The sequence below is a fragment of the Chiloscyllium punctatum genome, chromosome 38, assembly GCF_047496795.1.
Source record: "Chiloscyllium punctatum isolate Juve2018m chromosome 38, sChiPun1.3, whole genome shotgun sequence".
NCBI lineage: Eukaryota > Metazoa > Chordata > Chondrichthyes > Orectolobiformes > Hemiscylliidae > Chiloscyllium > Chiloscyllium punctatum.
Window position 1 is genome coordinate 22,263,024 of NC_092776.1, and position 22,005 is coordinate 22,285,028.

Genomic DNA, 22,005 nt, shown 5'->3' on the forward strand with positions numbered 1-22,005 from the left:
AGAGAGGAATTAGCTGCGGCCCTGACAGATATGTTTGAGGCATCCTTAAATACAGGTGACGTGCCAGAGGACTGGAAGGTTGCTTATGTCATCCCCCTGTACAAGAAGGATAGTAGGGATATTCCAGGTAACTACAGACCAGTGAGCCTGACTTTGGTGGTGGGGAAGTTGCTGGAGAGGGTACTGAGAGATAGGATCTATTTATATTTAGAAAAGAATGAGCTTATCAGTGATAGGCAACATAGTTTCGTGTGGGAGATTATGCCTTACCAACTGAATAGAGTTCTTCGAGGAAATGACCAAGTTGTTAGATGAAGGAAGGGCTATTGATGTCATATACATGGACTTTAGTAAGGCGCTTGATAAGGTTCCCCATTGTAGACTAATGGAGAAAGTGAAGTCACATGGTGTGCAGGATGTACTAGCTGGGTGGATAAAGAACTGGTTGAGCAACAGGAGACAGAGATTAGTAGTTGAAGGAAGTTTCTCAAAATGGAGAAAGGTGATCAGTGGTGTTCACAAGGGTCAGTGTTGGGGCCACTGTTGTTTGTAATATACATAAATGATCTAGAAGAGGGCACTGTTGGTATGATTAGCAAGTTTGCAGATGATACAAAGATTGGTGGAGTAGCAGAAAGTATATGGACTGTCAGAGAATACAGGAGGATAGAGACAGACTGGAGAATTGGGCAAAATAGTGGCAGATGGCTTTCAATCCAGACAAATGTGAGGTGATGCATTTAGACAAGTCTAATTTTAGAGTGAATTATACAATGAATGGAAGAGCCTTGGGAAAAGTTGATGGGCAGAGAGATATAGGAGTGTAGGTCCATTGTACCCTGAAGGTTGCTGCATAGGTGGATAGAGTGGTCAAGAAGGCATATAGTATGCTTGCCTTCATTGGACGGGGTATTGAGTATAAGAGCTGGCAAATCATGTTAAAATTGTACAAAACATTGGTTCAGCCGCATTTGGAATACTGTGTCGAGTTCTGGTCGCCACATTACCAAAAGGATGTGGACGCTTTGGAGAGGGTGCAGAGAAGGTTTACGAGGATGTTGCCTGGTATGGAAGGTGCTAGCTATGAAGAGAGGTTGGGTAGGTTAGGTTTATTTTCACTAGAAAAAAGGAGATTGAGGGGGGACCTGACTGAGGTTTACAAAATCATAAAGGGTATAGACAGGGTGGATAGAGCCAAGCTTTTTCCCAGGGTGAAGGATTCCATAACGAGAGGTCAGGCTTTCAAAGTGAGAGGTGGAAAGTTTAAGGGGGATACACATGGCAAGTACTTCACACAGAAGGTGGTGGGCGTTTGGAATACGTTGCCAGCAGAGGTGGTAGAAGTAGGCATGGTAGATTCATTTAAGATGGGTCTGGTCAGATGCATGAGTAGGTGGGGAGCAGAGGGATACAAATGCTTAGGAATTGACGGACAGGTTTAGACAGTACATTTGGATCGGTTCAGACTTGGAGGGCCAAAGGACCTGCTCCTGGGCTGTTAATTTTCTTTGTTCTTTGTTCATTTGGAGAGGCAAGGATTCATTTGGGATAGTCAGCATGACTATGTGTGAGAAATCATGTCTCTCAAACTTGATTGAGTTTTTTGAAGGGGCGGCCAAGAAAGTAGATGAGGGCAGTGCAGTAGACATTGAATACATGGACTTTAACAAGGTATTTGATAAGTTACTGCATTGTGGGTTGTTGAGTAAAGTTAAGTCTCACAAGACCTAGGGAGAGCTAGTCAACTGGATTGAAAATTGGCTTGAAGGTAGAAGACAGAGGGTGGTGGTGAACGGTCGTTTTTCAAATTGGATTTTGTGACCGGTGGTGTGCAACAGGGATTGGTGCGTGGTCCACTGTTGTTCATCATTTATATAAATGATTTGGATGCGAATTTAGGAGGCATGTTTAGTACATTTGCAGATGACACCAAGATTGGGGGTAAAGTGGACAGTGAAGGAGGTTATCTGGGAATACAGCGAGATCTTGATCAAGTGAGCCAGTGGGCTGAGGAATAGCAGATGGAGTTCAATTTAGATAAATATCATGTGCTGCATTTTGGTAGGTGAAGCCAGTGCAGGACTTAAACAAATTAATAGTAGTGCCCTGGTGAGTATTACAGAGACCTAGTGGGTACACGTTCATAGCGCCTTAAAATTGGAGTAGGTTGACAGGGTAGTGAAGAAGGCTTTCAACATACTCGCATTCATCAGTCAGAGTACTCAGTATAGGAGTAGGACATCTTGTTGCAGCTGTATAAGACTTCAGTAAGTCCACATTTAAAGTACGACATATAGTTGTGGTTGTCAAATTATAGAAAGGACATAATTAAACTTAATGAGTGCAGAAAAAAAACTCGAATGCTAAATGGACTGGAAGATTTCATTTATAAGGAGAGGCTGGATAAGCTGGCACCTTTTCCCTGGCATGGAGGAGGCTGAGGAATTATGTTATAGCGGTCTATAAAATCATGAGAGGTATAGATAAGGGAGATAGCCACAGCTTTTCCCCATGGGAGGTGAGTCTAAAACTAGAGGGGGTGGGTTTAAAGTGAGAGGGGAGAGATATAAGAAGGGTCCAGAGGGGCAATTTCTTTGCAGAGTCTGGAATGGGCTGCCACAGGTAGTGGTGGAGGCAAAGCTGCTCGTTGGATGCTGCCTGAACTGCTGTGCTCTTCCAGCACCACTAATCCAGCAAATAAAATTTGTCATTTAAGAAACATTTGGACAAATACATGGATGGGATGGGTATAAAGGGATATGGACCAAGGCAAATGGTACTTGATTAGTTTTGAAAACTGGTTGCATGGACAATTTGGGCAAAGGGCCTGCATTCACCCAGTAAACCAATGTAACTTGAACACCATGCTCGCCAAGTCCTAAAGGACATGCCTGCCAAACTGGTTGTGTCAGGTTGTGAAAAAAACAAATGAGAGAGGGTACAAATGACTTGAAACCATGCTCCCTATTTATCCATCACATATCTTCTCTCTATGACAGCATTGATAGGATTCACCACTAGGTAGTCCTCCTGTACTGTTATAAGGACCTGCCATTTTGGTAAATGGGATTAAACAAAATAAATCCAGAAGCCTAAACCTGGGCACCAATAAGGCATTGTCGAACATTAGCTGCAGAATTACATTCCTCACTATCTATAACCTAATGTGCCAGCATATTTGTTCAAAACAGAGGGCCAACCCAAAAAAGCACTGAATAGCATGCCAGAAAAAGCAGCAGGTACACTTAAAAATTATACAAACTTGATGAAATTACAACGCAGGATAAAGCTATTCTAAAACAACAGAAACAGAACAATGTAGACAAAGCTAAATGATCTAACAACCAGTAGATTATAATAATATTCTGCAGTACTGCCACATCCAACCTTAAATTAATCAGCTATTTGAAGAAGGCAGCTACCTACCAACATTGCTGCACTCAATGTTAACAGATTGAGTGCAAAGAAACAGCTGAAGTGGCCACAATCATCCGAAGTTAGAATCGCCACATAGGTGATTCACTCTGACCAGAATCTAATATCCCCACTGTGACCAAATTCAACCTTCAACCAAGTCAATTGAATCCATGATAGGTCTACACATTAGCACTGTGGGAGCATCTTCACCATGTAGACTGTAGCAATGCTTTTTTTTTAAATTTGTGGGACTTGGGCATCACTGGCTGGGCCAACATTTATTGCCCGACCTTACTTGTCCTTAAGGTGGTAGTCAGTTGCACTCTTAAATGCTGTAATCCATGCGCATTAGGTGGACCCAAAAATGCCGACAGGGAGGGATTTGACATTTATGATAATTAGCAGGAGGTTTCCTCACCCATATTTGAGATGATGCCTTGAGACTTCATGGTGTCCGGAGTCAATGTTGAGGACTCACAGGACGACATACCACTCTGCTGTCCCTGTCCTGCTGGTGAGTCAGGACATATCAAGGGATGGTGATGGTATCTGAGAAAGTGTCATTAAGGTATGATTCCATGAGTATTACTGTAGCAGACTGTTACTTGACTAGTGCGTCAAAAGCACTTCCAGTGCTCAAATTAGCCTCCAGCTGTCAGTAAGGAAGAATTTGCAATGTAAACAGGGCTTTTTTTTTGTCCCGTTGTTTGAATAATTAATGATGGTTTCATGGTCATTATTAAACACTTTTTGTTTTGTGAATTCAAATTCTACCATCTGCCATGACAGGGTATGAATATGGGTGCCCAGAATATTAGCTGGGTCTCTGGATTAAAGATTTAACAATAACATCACTAAACTATCCTCCCATGATGACAAAAAAAAACAGAAAACTGTGGACGCTGGAAATCAGAAATAAAAACAGAAATTGCTAGAAAAACAGGTCTGGAAATATCTGTGGAGAGAAAGCAGAGTTAATGTTCTGGGTCTAATCATCCTTCTTCAGAATGCTTCTTTCAAAAAGTTGGTCAACACCATCTTCTCAGAGTCAGCTGGTGATAGGCAACCAATTTTGCGAGTGATGCCCATTTCCAGTGTAGGAATTGAAAAACATTTTACAACATACAATATACCAATATATCTCAGTTGGCTAGATTGCTGGTTTATAATACAGAATGTCGCAAACAATGTGGGTTCAATCCCTGCACCAGCTCTAGTCATTATGAAGGGCTCTCCATTTCAACCTCGCCCCTTGCCTGAGCTGTGGTGACCCTTGTGTTAAGCTACCAGCAGTCATCTCTAAGTAGAGCAACCCTCTTTCTTTGGTGGGGGAGAAGGTCTGTTTGTTCAGTTGGCTGGACAGCTGGTTTGCAATGCAAAGTGATGCAACAAACATAGGATCAAGTTTATTGGTTATTATGAAGAATTCTAATTCTCAATCCTTCCCCATGCCTGAGGTGTAGTGACCCCTCAGGTTCAACTGTCACCAGTTGTCTGCCTCTACTGAAAGAGGGTAGTCATATGGATGGATAGGACAAAGGTAACTTTACCTTTTAAATACATGTATCATCTAGTGTGATGTCAACAAAAATAGTATTTTGAAACTATAAAAAAAATTATGGCAAGTGAAACCAAGGTTAATTTAAAAAGAGGTTCATTGTGGATACCCTAATGTCTATGTTACAGCAAGGATATCTATTTGGATATAGGCATAATGCTTCTTGAGCTTTTCAAATGTTTCCACACTGAACACAAATAGCTACAGCTCCAGCCTGAACAGCCAAACAGGTCTCTTAAAATTAGTAATTAGGAAAAACGTGGACAGAGTTAACGATACAGTGCAATTAAGAGATTAACTTTCAGAACTAATTCATAATGGGCCTCCTTCTACACTTTCAACCTAAAGTAATTAGAATTAAACCACAAGAAAAATATTTTATGTCCCTTCACTTGCATTTTTGAATTGCATCAGTTCATTAAGCCAGATTACGTTGATAGTATTGAAATGTCATTTCAACTCATGCCATATGATGTACTAGAAGCAATTTTGTCCTGTCCTAGAATTTATTGTTTGTAAAGCATAAAAATGGTTAAAACAACAAAAAAATGAATTACTGTCCTCTGGAATTGGCCTAAATACAGTTACTTGGATATTCAATACAACAAAAACATTAGGCATTCGAGATTTATATTATTTTCAGCAGAACCAAAAAATCATACATTTCCACAGTCACTTTTCACTTGTAAAATCTTTACAAATTAACAGTTGAGGAGCTATATAAAAGAATAGACATTAATGGTAAATGCTGTCAGCAGAAAACAATTCAAACAAAACTCATGCAAATAAGGCACTGACTCAGGGTGAAGGTAATATAAAGTGGAATCAAAATATTGGATGTCGTCAAGGTCTGAAGTTTTGAACTCAGTATTCAGTCTTTCACAATATGGTGCCTATCCTGAAAATGAGGTGTTATTCAGAGAGTCACAGAGATACACAATACAGAAAAAGACCCTTCAGTCCAGCCTGGTATCAGAGATCATAGATAGAATCATTGAGATGTACACCACGAAACAGACCCTTCAGCACAACTTGTCCATGCCAATCAGATATCCCAACCCAGCACCAGGCCCATATCCCTCCAAACCCTCCCTATCCGTATACCCATCCAAATGCCTTTTAAATGTTGCAACTGTACCAGCCTCCACCACTTCCTCTGCCCTCTTATTCCATGGACGCGTCACCCTCTGCGTGAAAAAGTTGCCTCATAGGTCTCTTTTATATCTTTCACCTCTCGCCCTAAACCTATACCCTCTAGTTCTGAACTCCCCCAATCCAGTGGAGTGACTTTAACTATTTATCCTATCCATGCCCCTCATGATTTGATAAACTTCTATAACGTCACCCCTCAGCCTCCGATGTTCCAGGGAAAACAACCCCAGCCTGTTTAACCTCTCCCTGTTGCTCAAATCCTCCAACCTTGGCAACATCTTTGTAGATCTTTTCTGAACCATTTCAAGTTCACAACGTCTTTCCAATAGGAAGGAGACCAGATTTGCACGCAATATTCCAACAGTGGCCAAACAAATGTGCTGTACAGCCACAACATGACCTCCCAACTCCTATACTCTGACCAATAAAGGGAAGCATACCAAATGCCTTCTTCACTATCTTATCTACCTGCAACTCTACCTTCAAAGGAATTATGAATCTGCACTCCAAGGTCTCTCTGTACAGCAGCACTCCCTAGGACCTTACCATTAAGTTAATAAGTCTTCTTAAGATTTGTTTCCCAAAATGCAGCATGTCGCATTTATCTAAATTAAACTTCATCTGCCACTTCTCAGCCCATTGGCCCATTTGATCAAGATCCCATTGTAATCCGACGAAACCTACTTTGCTGTCCACTACACCTCTAACTTTGGTGTCATCTGCAACTTACTAACTGTACCTGTTATGCTCACATCCAAATCATTTACATAAATGACGAAAAGTAGTGGACCCAGCACCGATCCTCGTGGCACTCCACTGCTCACAGGCCTTCAGTCTGCAAATAACCCTCCACCATCACCCTCTGTCTTCTACCTTTGAGCCAGTTCTGTATCCAAATGGTTAGTTCTCCCTGTATTCCATGAGATCTAACCTTGCTAACCAAACTTCCATGGAGAACCTTGTCGAATGCCTTACTGAAGTCCATATAGATCATGTCCACTACTCTGCCCTCATCAATCCTCTTTGGTACTTCATCAAAAAACTCAATCAAGACTTATAAATTAATTTCAATGCAAGGGGCCTAACAGGGAAGGCAGATGAACTCAGGGCATGGTTAGGAATATGGGACTGGGATATCATAGCAATTACAGAAACATGGCTCAGGGATGGGCAGGGCTGGCAGCTCAATGTTCCAAGATACAAATGCTACAGGAAAGATAGAAAGGGAGGCAAGAGAGGAGGGAGAGTGGCATTTTTGATAAGGAATAGCATTGCAGCTCTGTTGAGGGAGGATATTCCCGGAAATACATCCAGGGAAGTTATTTGGGTGGAACTGAGAAATAAGAAAGGGATGATCACCTTATTGGGATTGTACTTATAGACCCCCTAATAGTCAGATGGAAATTGAGAAACAAACTTGTAAGGAGATCTCAGCCATCTGTAAGAATAATAGGGTGGATATGGTAGGGGATTTTAACTTTTCAAACGTCGATTGAGACTGCAATAGTGTTAAAGGTTTAGATGGAGAGGAATTTCTTAAGTATGTACAAGACAATTTTCTGATTCAGTATGTGGATATACCTACTAGAGATGGTGCAAAACTTGACCTACTCTTGGGAAATAAGGCAGGGCAGGTGACTGAGGTATCAGTGGGGGAGCACTTTGGGGCCAGCGACCATAATTCTATTTGTTTTAAAATCGTAATGGAAAAGGACAGACCAGATCTAAAAGTTGAAGTTCTAAATTGGAGAAAGGCCAATTTTCATGGTATTAGGCAAAAACTTTCGAAAGTTGATTGGGGACAGATGTTCGCAGGTAAAGGGACGGCTGGAAAATGGGAAGCCTTCAGAAATGAGATAACGAGAATGCAGAGAAAGTATATTCCTGTTAGGGTGAAAGGAAAGGTTGGTAGGTAAGAGGGAATGCTGGATGTCTAAAGAAATTGAGGGTTTGGTTAAGAAAAAGGAGGAAGTATATGTAAGGTATAGACAGGATAGATCAAGTGAATCCTTAGAATAGTATAAAGGAAGTAGGAGTATACTTAAGAGGGAAATGAGGAGGGCAGAAAGGGACATGAGGTAGCTTGGCAAATAGAATTAAGGAGAATCTGAAGACTTTTTACAAATGCATAAAGGACAAAAGGGTAACTAGGGAGACAATAGGGTCCCTCAAAAATCGGCAAGACCACCTTTGTGTGGAGCCTCAGAAAATGGGGGAGATGCTAAATGAGTATTTTGCATCAGTATTTAATGTGGAAAAGGATATGGAAGATATAGACTGTAGGGAAATAGATGGTGACATCTTACAAAATGTCCAGATTACAGAGGAGGAAGTACTGGATGTCTTGAAACGGGTAAAGGTGGATAAATCCCCAGGACCTGATCAGATGTACCCGAGAACTCTGTGGGAAGATTACATTACAGTGTGGAAACAGGTCCTTCGGGCCAACAAGTCTACACCGACCCGCCGAAGCGCAACCCACCCATACCCCTACATTTACCCCTTACCTAACACTACGGGCAATTTAGTATGGCCAATTCACCTGACCTGCACATCTTTGGACTGTGGGAGGAAACCGGAGCACCCGGAGGAAACCCACACAGACACGGGAGAACGTGGAAACTCCACACAGTCAGTCGCCTGAGGCAGGAATTGAACCCGGGTCTCCGGCGCTGTGAGGCAGCAGTGCTAACCACTGTGCCGCCCACAAAGCTAGAGAAGTGATTGCTGGGCCTCTTGCTGAGATATTCATACCATCGATAGTCACACGTGAGGTGCCAGAAGACTGGAGGTTGGCTAACATGGTGCCACTGTTTAAGAAGGGTGGTACGAACAAGCCAGGGACAGGTTGTACACATATTTGGAAAGGCAAGGACTGATTAGGGATAGTCAACATGACTTTGTGAGTGGTAAATTATGTCTCACAAACTTGATTGAGTTTTTTGAGGAAGAAAGAAAGAGGATTGATGAGGGCAGAACGGTAGATGTGATCTGTATGGACTTCAGTAAGGCGTTCAACATGGGAGGCTGATTAGCAAGGTTAGATCTCATGGAATACAGGGAGAACTAGTCATTTGGATACAGAACTAGCTCAAAAGTAGAAGACAGAGGGTGGTGGTGGAGGATTGTTTTTCAGACTGGAGGCCTGTGACCAGTGGAGTGCCACAAGGATCAGTGCTGGGTCCTCTACTTTATGTCATTTACATAAATGATTTGGATGTGAGCATAAGAGGTACAGTTAGAAAGTTTGCAGATGACACCAAAATTGGAGGTGTAGTGGACAGCAAAGAGGGTTACCTCTGATTACAACAAGATCTTGACCAGATGGGCCAATGTGCTGAGAAGTGGCAGATGGAGTTTAATTCAGATAAATGCAAGGTGCTGCATTTTGGGAAAGCAAATCTTAGCAGGACGTATACACTTAATGGTAAGATCCTAGGGAGTGTTGCTGAATAAAGAGACCTTGGAGTGCCGGTTCATAGCTCCTTGAAAGTGGAGTCGCAGGTAGATAGGATAGTGAAGAAGTAGTTTGGTATGCTTTCCTTTATTGGTCAGAGTATTGAGTACAGGAGTTGGGAGGTCATGTTAGGGCTGTACAGGACACTGGTTAGGCCACTGCCGGAATATTGCGTGCAATTCGGAAAGATGTTGTGAAACTTGAAAGGGTTCAGAAAAGATTTACAAGGATGTTGCCAGGGTTGGAGCATTTGATCTATAGGGAGAGGCTGAACAGGCTGGGGCTGTTTTCCCTGAAGCGTCGGAGGCTGAGGGATGACCTTATAGAAGTTTGCAAAACTATGAGGGGCATGGATAGGGTAAATAGGCAAAGTCTTTTCCCTGGGGTCGGGGAGTCCAGAACTAGAGGCCATAGGTTTAGGGTGAGAGGGGAAAGATATAAAAGAGACCTACAGGGCAACCTTTTCACACAGAGGGTGATACATGTATGGACTGAGCTGCCAGAGGAAGTGGTGGAGGCTGGTACAATTGCAACATTTAAGAGGCATTTGGATGCGTATATGAATAGGTTTGGAGGGATATGGGCCGGGTGCTGGCAGGTGGGACTAGATTGAGTTGGGCTATCTGGTCGGCATGGACGGTTTGGACCGAAGGGTCTGGCTCCACGCTGTACGTCTCTCTGACTCTATGACTCCAAGTTTGTGAAACATGATTTCCCACACTCAAAGCCATGTTGACTATCCTTAATCAGTCCTTGCCTTTCCAAATACACGTACATCCTGTCCCTCAGGATTCCTTCCAACAATTTGCACACCATCAACATCAGGTTCACTGGTCTATAGTTCGCTGGCTTGTCCTTACCACACTCCTTAAACAGTGGCACCATGTTAGCACCTCACCTGTAACTATCGATGATACAAATATCTCAGCAAGGGGAGAATGTTCTCCCCTTGAGGACATTCTGCACCCTCGCTGAGACATCCTTAATCTTGGCACCAGGGAGGCAACCCACCATTCTGATGTTTCGCTGCTGGCCACAGAAATATCTGTCTGTGCCTCAGACTACGGAGTCCCCAAACACAATTGATCTCTTAGAACCTAATGTACCCCTCATTGCATTAGAACCAGTCTCAATACCAGAAACCTGGCTATTCTTGCTACACTTCCCCTGAGAATCCATCACCCCTACATTTGCCAAAACAGCATACTTGTTTGAAATGGGGATAGCCACAGAAGACTCCTGCGTTACCTGCCTATCTCTCCTACCTTTCCTGGAGTGAACCCATCTGTGTGATTATTGGGAGAGGGCACAGCACAGAAATAGATAAGTTAATATTTTTAAGTGTGCCCTTACAATAAGTCTGCAGTAGTGAGTAGAGTGGGTTCCTTCTTGATTATATGTTTTATTGAGATATGTCTCTTGATTAATCTTAAAAATATTAGCCATAATTATTAAGTTAGCCTGGAACAACTTTGTAGAGGAATAAGACACTGCTATTTTCTGAATCTGTTGTTTGAAAGAAGCAAAAATGGCCTTTAGTAGAGTGATATGCTCTTCTTGTCAGATGTGGGAATTTAAGGAGAGTTTTCATGTTACTGAGCATTATATCTGTAATAAGTGTCGTTGTTTGTGAATCCTATCAGATCGAATCGATCAGTTGGAGAGACAGTTTCAGGCGTTGAGGAATTTACAAGAGCAAGGGATGTGATGGATGGCAGTTTTAGGAAGGGAGAAAAGTTGTGATTATATCTATCCTAGATAAATCTAGTCCCAATTGCAAGCATTTGTTCCATGTCCCTCTAAACTCTTTTAATTCATATACCCATCCAGGTGCCTTTCAAATGTTGCAATTGTATTAGCCTCCACCACTTTCTCTGGCAGCTCATTCCATACACATACCACCTTCTGCATGAAAAAGTTGCCCCTTAGATTCATTTTCAATCGTTCCCCTCTCACCTTGAACTTATGCCCTCTAGTTCTGGAGTCCCCCACCCTGGGACAAAGACCGTGTCTATTTAGCCTATCCATGTTCCTCATGATTTTATATATCTCTATAAGGTCACCCTGCACCCTCCAATGCTCCAGGGAAAATAGCCCCAGCCCATTCAGCCTCTCCCTGTGGCTTAAACCCTCCAACACTGGCAACAGTCTTGTAAATTTTTTCTGAATCTTTTCAAGTTTCACAACATTCTTCCTGTAGTAAGGAGACCAGAACTGTATACATTATTTTAAAAGTAGCCTGAGCAATGTCCTGTACAGCCACAACGTGACCCTCCAACTGGCTTTGGAGTTTGCTGGAATACTGCAGCAGGTCTTGGACAGAACATTTTGAAATGACTAGAAGTTAGGGGTCATTCTTATTCAAGCCTTCTACCAAGTGGTAATCCAGTCTGCATTTCAAGGGTCATGCCAAAGTGGAGAAGACTGTATTGTAAGCAACAAATAAAGTAAACTGGATTGAACAAAGTACACAAAAGTTACTACATTTGGAGACTTGGACTGTGATGAGGGAGAAGCTAAATGGGATGGTGTGGGGGGAGCAGAGATGTTTGGAGTAATGGAATAATGGAGGATTAACTGGGTGTAACAGAGGGAACAGTCCCTGCACGATGCAGATAAAGGAGGCATGGGGAACATATATTCAGCTATCCCATCTGGCTGGAGATATTGAACATGTTGGAGGATCATCTTTTCAATACAGCAGTTGCTGGGGTGAAATGTGAGGACAAGGAGATCCTTTTGCTAATTTGGGAGGGAGGTAAAAGGCAGAATACAGAAATGCAGGAAATTAATTGGACATGGGTGAGGGCCCTGGCAACTGTCGTGGGAGATCTATATGGTTTTTGAATTTCATTTCTTCCTCTGACAGCTATTTTTGGTTCCCTGCAAAATAAACTCTAACAAACATCATTAATTTGAGGAAAAGAAGAAAACAGACATACTACACACTGCAATGGAATCACCTAAAATTGAACGAAGAATAAAATTCTGAAAGATTTCCAAGATATTCTCACTGAAACTCAGTAATACAAATTTAATATTGTAATCTACAGTCATTAAGTCAAAATAGTTAAATTCTGCAAATGCTACTTATCTAGTCCCCCAGGGGTAGAATGCCAGTGTTGCTGAAAATATTTTAGACCCTCAACCCCTTTGTTAACATTTTAAATTTTGTTCCAAGGCACATATTTATCAGTTTCATTTAATCTTCAACTTCATCAATACAGCATTAACTGGTTTTGATATAAATCTACTCAAAATATTCTTCCCTAATCTCAACTGCAGCTTTTCAAAACTGCCTGCATCTTTCAGTTCTGAAAATTGACACCTACCAAGAAATGCTGGGCTGTCTCTACTTTTTACTGCATTATGAAGAGCACAACCATCATTGCCCCCTTTCATTTTCAATTAAGGAATGCAATTTTTTTTCAACATTCGTTTATAACTTCAAGAGTCAAAAGCTTGAGTATCCTAAAAATCCTGTCAAATACAATCATGTTCTTTTGAAGACAAAATACTAAAGGCAGCACATACTATTCTAAAGGCAGCTTCGCATTAAGAGAGGAACTATGCTTATGTGTTGGCATTCTCAATTTGGCTGCAATGATTTAGTGACATATAAAATGTTGCCAAGACAAAAAGGCAGCTTCATTTCAATATTGTCTATTAATGAGAAAACGGGCAGCAGCTCTCATGCAATGGAGCCTCTCATTATTTATGTACTCCTTGGCACTCTTACTGAAACCATCCCCCATCTCATCTCACCATGGCTGCATCTTTTCAGTTTCACTGAAAAAAGGTTTCCCAGTCTGCTCCTTTTCATGAAGCAGCACATCCCTACGTGGACTCATCTCAGTGGTTCGAAATAGAACTTTGATTTAAAGGAAATTGATAAATATTCAAATAAGGTAACTCCGTAAGGTTGCATGTGGACTAGCTACTTGCCTTTGAATATGTTCAGATGAAACCAAAGATCATTTTTAGAAAAGATAAAATCTTGCATGCCCCCAAACATGCTGCCCCTTCCCTATAAAATGTGTGCATTTAATTCAGGTGAAAACAGAAACCATCTTCCAGTGGTGGAAATTGCTAGAAAGAAGTGATCCTCTTTCAAAAATATATATTTTCCATCTATTCCAAGTATAAGACTTTTGAAATTTTGAAAAATTGCTGATGACATTTAGGTCAATATTAGTACAAAGGCACCGCCAGCTTTGCAGCATATTATAGAACCAGCTGGGATGAAGCACTCATATAATATAGAATAAATAAAACATTGACTGCACTGAAAAACAAATGAAAATTGTTCAACATCATGGAATGTCAATTATCTGCTCTTTCATTATCCACAAAGTTTATATGGGAGCTAGGATTTAGTTTTCCATAAATCAATGAAACCATAGAAATTGTATAAGCAGTTTTTTAAAAATTAAGGCTAGCATTTTTTGGGTGCAAGTTGGGATGGGATCTTTAAGAGCAAAACACTCTCTGCCTCCAGCTTCAAAGAAGCCTGCCAGATAAAGTGCTAATTATTAACTGAATGGTGATCCAATGGACTTCTCAGCTAATCAAGTCCCAGGGCATTGATGGTCTGCCCAATCTGAAGCTTTTGGCCACCTGGATGCCAGCAGCCACTGAATAGCAGAGTAGTAGTGACCACGTAAGTCCCAGATTTCTGGCTACACAGAAATGCAAAAGACTGGGTCAGGCATAAAGGTAAATTCTCGGTGTGCAGATTTCAGGGGGAGGCCAAGAGGAAGGTCAAAGAGGACCAAGGCCAGGGCAGGAGAGTAGATTTTAGTTGCCATCAGCTGCCCCCATCCATGCCTTCAAATACACCCAAAAATTGGACATTTCAAGATATGCCCCCTCCCCCCACACCCCCAGCCGACTGCCACTGCCACCATCCTCTATCCCAGCACAAAGTCCAGCAGGCTGGTCACCCCATTTTTACAGCTGGAAAAGCTGCCACATTTCTCATCTGCCAGGAACAAAGTTAATCAGACCAATGACAGACTGAAGACTCATAAGTAGACATCAATTGATGACTTAACAGTATTAATCAATAGAAGGCCGGGAAGGTCTCCAGTACTTATCTCTCTGATTATTTGTTTTTCAGATATAAACAGGTGGTTTGGTACCAGAAAAATATCCAGTCCTTTCCTCTCACTTTTTCGAGCACTCCCAGGGAGGGGAAAAAAAATCCCATCTTATTATAAATTGTGAATATTTATCTAGTAGAGATAGCTAGGCTGGTTTTCCAGAATGTAGTTTCACAACCAAAGACCAATGATAATCAAGACCGATATGCTCACTGCAAATCCAAAAAAATGTCTTATAGAATGCAAGCTGCCACCATCACTGTGGAAAGACCAACAGTACTAAGGCATACATAGTCATTAATTGGCTAATCAGGTACATTTAAAATATAGAGAAGCAGTGTAAATGTTCTGTAGTGTGGATACTTACTATTCTTAGGACAAAATTATTTAAGTTTCATGATATATTTACCATTAGTCAGTACAATGCAATGTAAATTGAAGTCCACAAAGTGAAATGAAAAGAAACTGAAAAAAATTCAAGGTTGCATGAAAGAAAATGAACACGATCAGTGGAAACACAACTAACCTGTTCTGGGGTAGCCATAAAGTTGATAGCTGTATAATAGCGGTCATCATCCTGCGTGAGGCTGAAGGTAAACTGATAATCAATCAAAAGACTGTCTGTGGACAAGATCAAAAGTATAGCATAAAGTTAAATTTCTGAAAAGTGTAATTTCCTTTTCATGTCTGCAGAACGTAAAATATTTTCTCTCCATTTACAGGAAATGGCAAGCAGTCCTATTTGCGAATCGCATTCCAGAGTACAATAGCCGAATCAATAGTAAGACATTTATGTTGCATGCAAAGGGAACTTTTAGCTTCCACATACTTCATTTATCATACTACAATAGTTCACATACTGTCCAATTCTGGTCTTAATATGAACTGTTATCACTTATTGATGATATGACAACAGGATCATTTGCCATAAACATGGCTATATTACTTGGCCAAGGAAAACAAAATTAAGTGATTGAAGACCCACTTGGTCAGCTGGTTAACTTTCATACTTTCATGTAGATACAAACAGAAGTTGTATGGTAAACACATTCTAAACATAGAAATCTAATGTTCCTGTTCACGATATGCTGACTCTCATTTCATATATTGGTTGATTTTATTGAGATGTCTGGATGCAATGGTTGTGGAGATATTCTTTCCACTAGTTGGAAAGACTAGGACGCAAGGGCACATCCTCAGAGTGAAGGAGCAGCCTTTTAGAACTGAAAAGAGAGAATTTCTTCAGCCAATTGATGGTTAATCTATGGGATTCATTGCTGTAGAAGGCTGTGGAGGACACATCATTGAGTGTATTTAAGACCGAGATGGATGGATTAATGATTAATAAAAGGATCAAGAATTAAAGGTGAGAAGGTTAGGGAATGAGGTTAAGAAACATATCAGCCATGATCAAATGGTGGAGCAGACTTGATGGCCTGAATGACTTAACTGCTCCTTTATCTCTGGTCTTATAATTCATAAATGAAGGCTTGAATGTTAGTTAAACATTCAAGATTTCATTGAGTGTTACATGCACAACAGTACATTAATAAAATTTCTCTGGACAGTAACGTATTCATGATCCAACTTGTTAAAAACAAAAGGAAAATACAGTCCATGCTCAAATTCTGAAATAAATTGTTTCTCTATCTGACCTTAAATGCTGCTGGACTTGGAGAGCATTTGAGGCTTTCTGCCGTTTTCTAATAATAAGTTTTTTTTTAATTGACTATATATTCAAATTAGATTAATATAGGTTGTATTAGAAACATAAGTAGGAACAGGAATATGCCATTTATCTCTTAAGCCTGCTTCACTGGTCTGACTGTGATGTGAACTCCAACTTCCTGCCTACTCCCCATAACTCAACTCTCTTGTTGATCCAAAATCATTGTAAGTTAAGAATTTTCATAATTTCACCTTTAAATGGTACACTCCTTCTGTTAAATTATGATCTAGTTCCAGATTTCCCACAATGGAAAGCATTTTCTCAATGGCTAACCCATAAAGCCCTCTCAGAATCTTACGCATTTTAGTCAGATCACCTATCATTGTTTGATACTCCAGTGAGTATAGGCACTCAAATGAGTATAAGGCAACTCATTCATTACAATAAAATAAAATATTATTTCAGATACTTGTTACAGTACATGTTTATAAGGTCAATAGAATGAAATGTTGACTGTAGATCTAAAAATTACACACACATTTTAATCTAAAATAAATATTCTGTATTTAATACAATTCATACATATAAAAATCTACTGTACAGGAAACTTTACAAAATGTAACTACAGAAAAGGGTATTCAGCTATAAAGATCATTACTCTTCAACTATGTTCTGTAAAATGGTACTTATAACTTATCATAGAAACAACACTGATTTCAAGAGTGCATTCACAATAGTGTGGTATGTAGCAAGATCAATGTTGGGGTTACATTATGAATGAAGCTTGAATTCAAAAATCAGGATCAATGCAATACCTGTCAAAACAATCATAGTCAGACTGGGCTCAACCCCCTGCCTCACACAGCCAGCAAGTGGACTTTCAAAGTTCACCTGCTATGCAACAGCACTACACTTGTTTTGGGCAAAAGCCATTACGATATCTTTCTGACAGCACATCAGAAAATGCCAGGCAGAAACATTGATCTCAGTCACAGGCATGGACCTTGTTATAAACTGAGAGAAAATTCATAAAACCAAAGTACAAAGGGATCTAGGAGTGCTCGTCCAGGATTCTCTGAAGGTTAACTTCCAGGTGGAGTCCGTGATTAAGAAATCGAATGAAATGTTATCATTTATCTCAAAAGGTTGGAATGTAAAAGTAGCTATGTGCTTCTGGGACTTTATAAAGCTCGAGTTAGGCCCCATTTAGAACACTGTGTCCAATTTTGGGCCCGAAACCTCAGGAAGGACATACTTGGCACTGGAGCGTGTCCAGTGGAGATTCACATGGATGACCCCTGAAATGGTAGGCTTAACATACTATGAATGGTTGAGGATCCTGGGATTGTTTTCATTAAAGTTTAGAAGGTTGAGGGCAGATCTAATAGAAACTTACAAAACAATGCATGGCTTCAAAAGGGTGGACGCTGGGAAGTTGTGGGGAGACTAGGACCCGTAGGCACAGCCTTAGAATTAGAGGGGGTCAATTTAGAATGGAAATGAGGAGACATTTCTTCAGCCAGACAGTAGTGGGCCTGTGGAATTCATTACCATGGAGCGCAGTAGAGGCTGAGACATTAAATGTCTTCAAGGAAGAGATTGACAAATTCTTGATCTTGCAAGGAATTAAGGGCTACGGGGAGAGTGTGGGTAAGTGGAGTTGAAATGCCCATCAGCCGTGATTAAATGGCGGAGTGGACTCAATGGGTCGAATGGCCTTACTTCCATTCTTATGTCTTATGGTCTAAAATGGAAAACACTAAATGATTACTCTCACATACATCTAAGAATGCAAAATGTGATCTTTATTAACCAAGGAGTAGCAATCAACATAAGCACCATTCCTGCCTCCCAGTTCTTCTGCTTGTAGTTTCCCGACTGATGCACTGGGGAGATCTCATCAACATTTTAACAAACTCCGAGCACAAATGGCTGGGATTTGCATACCGTTTATAAACAACAATGGGAACAATTCTAGCTGTTAGCACTGAGCACATAATGGAGAGAGAACTCGCACTTGCCCAATGTATTAATTCCTGGATTTGGTTTGGAGAAACCTGTGCAAAAAGCATCAAATTTGAATGGGATGATAATAGAGTCAAATAGCAAAGACGCAGGAAAAATGTTCAATGAATAGAGGCGGATGGCAGTGCAAATAGGAGATGACTGTCAGTAAAAAAGGAAGGGAAATAGATAAGAGGGAAAGGAAAAGGAATGGCAATGATGGCAAAAAACCATCCAATTTAATGAACCTACTCAAAGCATAAAATTAGACCATAACATTGTTTTTTACTGAAAGGGGTGGACTTTTGAAAGTGACTTTCACCTTTCTTGCACTGTTTAGGAAATAATTAAGCCGACTTTTCATTGCATATATTTGTGTTTTTATATATATAGATGACACACAGACCAATATGCATATATACAGACACACACAAAGAGGAATTAAACTTAAGATTTATTTAGCTTTCAAAAGGAAATAATACATATTTCAAAGCAGAGAATAATAATATAAATGTATAGATTATCCACAAATACTCAAGGCGCCTTTGGTTTGTCAGATTAATTTGCCTACAATAATTTCCAATGTTAAAGAATGCACTAATGAATTCCAAGATCCAATGAATGCTGTGACATTTGCAGAATAAATTGCTTAATTTAGTATTTGTGGTTTGAAGTAACTTCTATGAACATTACTCCAAAATGAACAACCAATAAAAAAAAGGCAACCACACTGACATGTGCTGCAACTTTAAACATTAAACTGTTTTCTTTTACTATAATACGAATAGCATCAATTAATTTAATGCAGTTCAATTCAATATTTTAAAAAAATCTCTTTATCTACCTTCCCTAGCTCACAAGGATGTTGCCAGGATTGGAGGGTTTAAACGAGAAGGAGGGGCTGAATAGGCTGGGTCTATTTTCTCTGGAGTAGAGGCTGCAGGGTGACCTTATATAGGTCTATAAATCATGGGGGCCATGAAAAGGATAAATAGACAGGGTTTTTGTCCCTGGGGTGGGGGAGTCCAAAACTAAAGGGTATAAGTTTAAGGAGAGAGGGAAAGATTTAAAAGGGACCCAAGGGACAACTTTTCCACACAAAAAGTGGTGAGTATATGGAATGAGCTGCCAGAAGTAGTGTCCTGCCAGAAGTCGTGGTGGAGGCTAGTACGATTACAACATTTAAAAGGTATTTGGATGGGTATATGAATAGGAAAGATTTAGACTGATTTGGCTCAAATACTAACAAATGGAACTAGATTTATAAAGGATATCTGGTCAGCATAGACGAATTGGACCGACATGCCTCTACGACTTAAGTTGAAAGTCAATTCAACTTAGCAAGCGTACAGTAACGAGCAAATTACAAGAAACAAATTTCACAGACATCCGCCCCAAAACAGGAACAAAGAAAACTTACAATTACTTACTTTATACAAACACCAAAGTAAAAATTGGGACATATATGTGACAAGATTGGCAGATAAAATATGTTGAAAAGACATTTGAAATTATTTCTATATAACTAATTTAACTGTACTCTACAATATATTGTTTTCAGGGCCACTTCTGTTGTTCAACAAATGTAATTAATCACATTACTGTTTAAAAATGTTTTAACAGGGTGCAACATTTTAAAAATAAGTTTTTAACTGCAATGTAGGAGCACTTCCCATTGTCCCAGAACTGGCAATCACTAAAATCAGTCTGTAACAGGTTGCATTAGAGCGTTGAGAGACAAGACTGCAATTTTGGCGATGTTTGCACTAATTTTCAAAAATCTTGCTGTTGTGACCTCAAAATTAGGGGGGGGGTTACACATGTAAAACAGATGAAATTCCTCCTCATCTCCATCAGAACATTGCGAATTTGTTGCAGAGGGCTGTCGAGACTCAGTCCTTAAGTATATTCAGATAGACAGATTTGTAATCAGTAAGGGAATCATGAGTTATGGGGTAAAGGAGGAAAGTGGAGTTGAAAATTTGAACAGTGAGTGACTCAGTGGGCTGAATGCTTACTTCTGCTTCTATGTATTATGGTCTTATAGCAGTGCTTTTGCCCCTAAATGATATGAACTCTTCTCAGAGATCTGAATACAAAATCTAAGCTGACATTTTTAAAGGCAATGTGATGTTGATAAGATTAAACCAAAACCTTGTCTAGCTTCTCAGGTGGATTTTGAAAATCCAATGGTACAGTTTCAAAGAGTATAGGTATTCTCCCAGTGCCTTGGTCAATATTTACTCATCAACCAACAATGGTAAACAAACTTTCTGACCATCGTTGTATTTCCCCGGCTGTACAAAAAGTTTTTGTAATTTTCCGATATTTCTAGAGCACTTTACTGTCTTTAAAACCATTCACGGTACCTTGAAGCCAGAAAAAGTAATATAAAAACACAAGCTTCTTTCTTTTAAGAATAGTACAAAATTTTGAAGCCCACACAGACACAAAATGCACACTCACTTTCATTGTCAACTTAATCCTACTCTTTAAACATTGTCAGACAAAGGAAATCCCCTACTTTTTTTTTCAAAACTTCTTTCATGGGATGTAAGTAACACTGGCAAGGCCAGCATTTATTACACATCTCCAAGCTAATTCTGCTCCTGATCCCATGAATAACTCTCACTCCGTAACTGTGTTGAGAATCATAACATAGATTGGCATTTACTGACAATGTTTTGTAAAGGTGTAGTTTCTTCTTAAATTAGCGGATAATAATAGTAACATCAAGGGAAATGTGTCAAGCCAGACACTGAATCTCCCTGTACTTCACTTTGTACTATGGATTTGTTCAACAGGAATTAGGCCTCTTCCTAATAGCCATCCCCCATAAAGATCTTTATGCTTCCTTTGCAATGCAATTGATCTTCAACCTCTAGAGATGAAAGATATTGACTGACACCACAGTTTTAGCTCTTTATGGGCCTGAGGGTTAAGTAATAAGAGAGACCATAGTTTATAATGAAGGATTTTACTGAGCCATTTTATAATAACCATTGTGCTATTCTTCAAGCTATTAAATTTCTTACTGCCCATCAGGGCATTGTGTTATTAATTTTAAGAGATGAGATAGATACTTCCTGATGAACATTAATTTATACTTTTAAATCAAACATTTCACATAATAGGACATCAGAGATTTATTTTCTACTTCTATAAACTATTGAGTAAGATGTCTATCTTGGCAGCAATTATTGGTACAGAACTAAATACATACAATGTGCAAATGGCCCAGTAAATTGTGGCCAGAGGATATACAGTTTAGGGTGTGAATTGCCACAGATTGCTGGATGATTTGCTCCACGTGGCCAACTGACTCACAGAAAGAAAAAAACTTATTAGAAATCCCAAGAATTTAAAACAATTGCCTTATTTGTATTGTTTTAAGGAATTGAGTATGTTACAGAAATCTGTGTCAAGAGTGTGGTGCTGGAAAAGCATAGTGGGTCAGGCATAATCTGAGGAGCAGGACAATTGACGTTTCAGACATAAGCCCTTCATCAGGACTCCACTCTCCACTCTGATCTCCACTATCTGCAGTCCTCACTTTCTGCTACAGAAATCTGTGCAATGTCATCAAGCCAGGACCCTTACAAAAAATACATAATGTTCCTACAGTGCCAAAAAATCTCAAAGGCCC

At 40.1% G+C, this 22,005-nt stretch overlaps 1 protein-coding gene across 2 annotated transcripts in view; it reads right to left on the reverse strand.

Moving 5' to 3' along the window:
* atrnl1b (attractin-like 1b) overlaps positions 1-22,005 on the reverse strand; it is a 928,830-nt gene that overhangs the window by 517,865 nt on the left and 388,960 nt on the right. For both annotated transcript variants that reach the window (XM_072557357.1, XM_072557356.1), the window contains one exon: positions 15,213-15,307. In XM_072557357.1, coding sequence (XP_072413458.1) covers positions 15,213-15,307 — 95 coding nt within the window. The remainder of the gene's footprint in view (positions 1-15,212; positions 15,308-22,005) is intronic.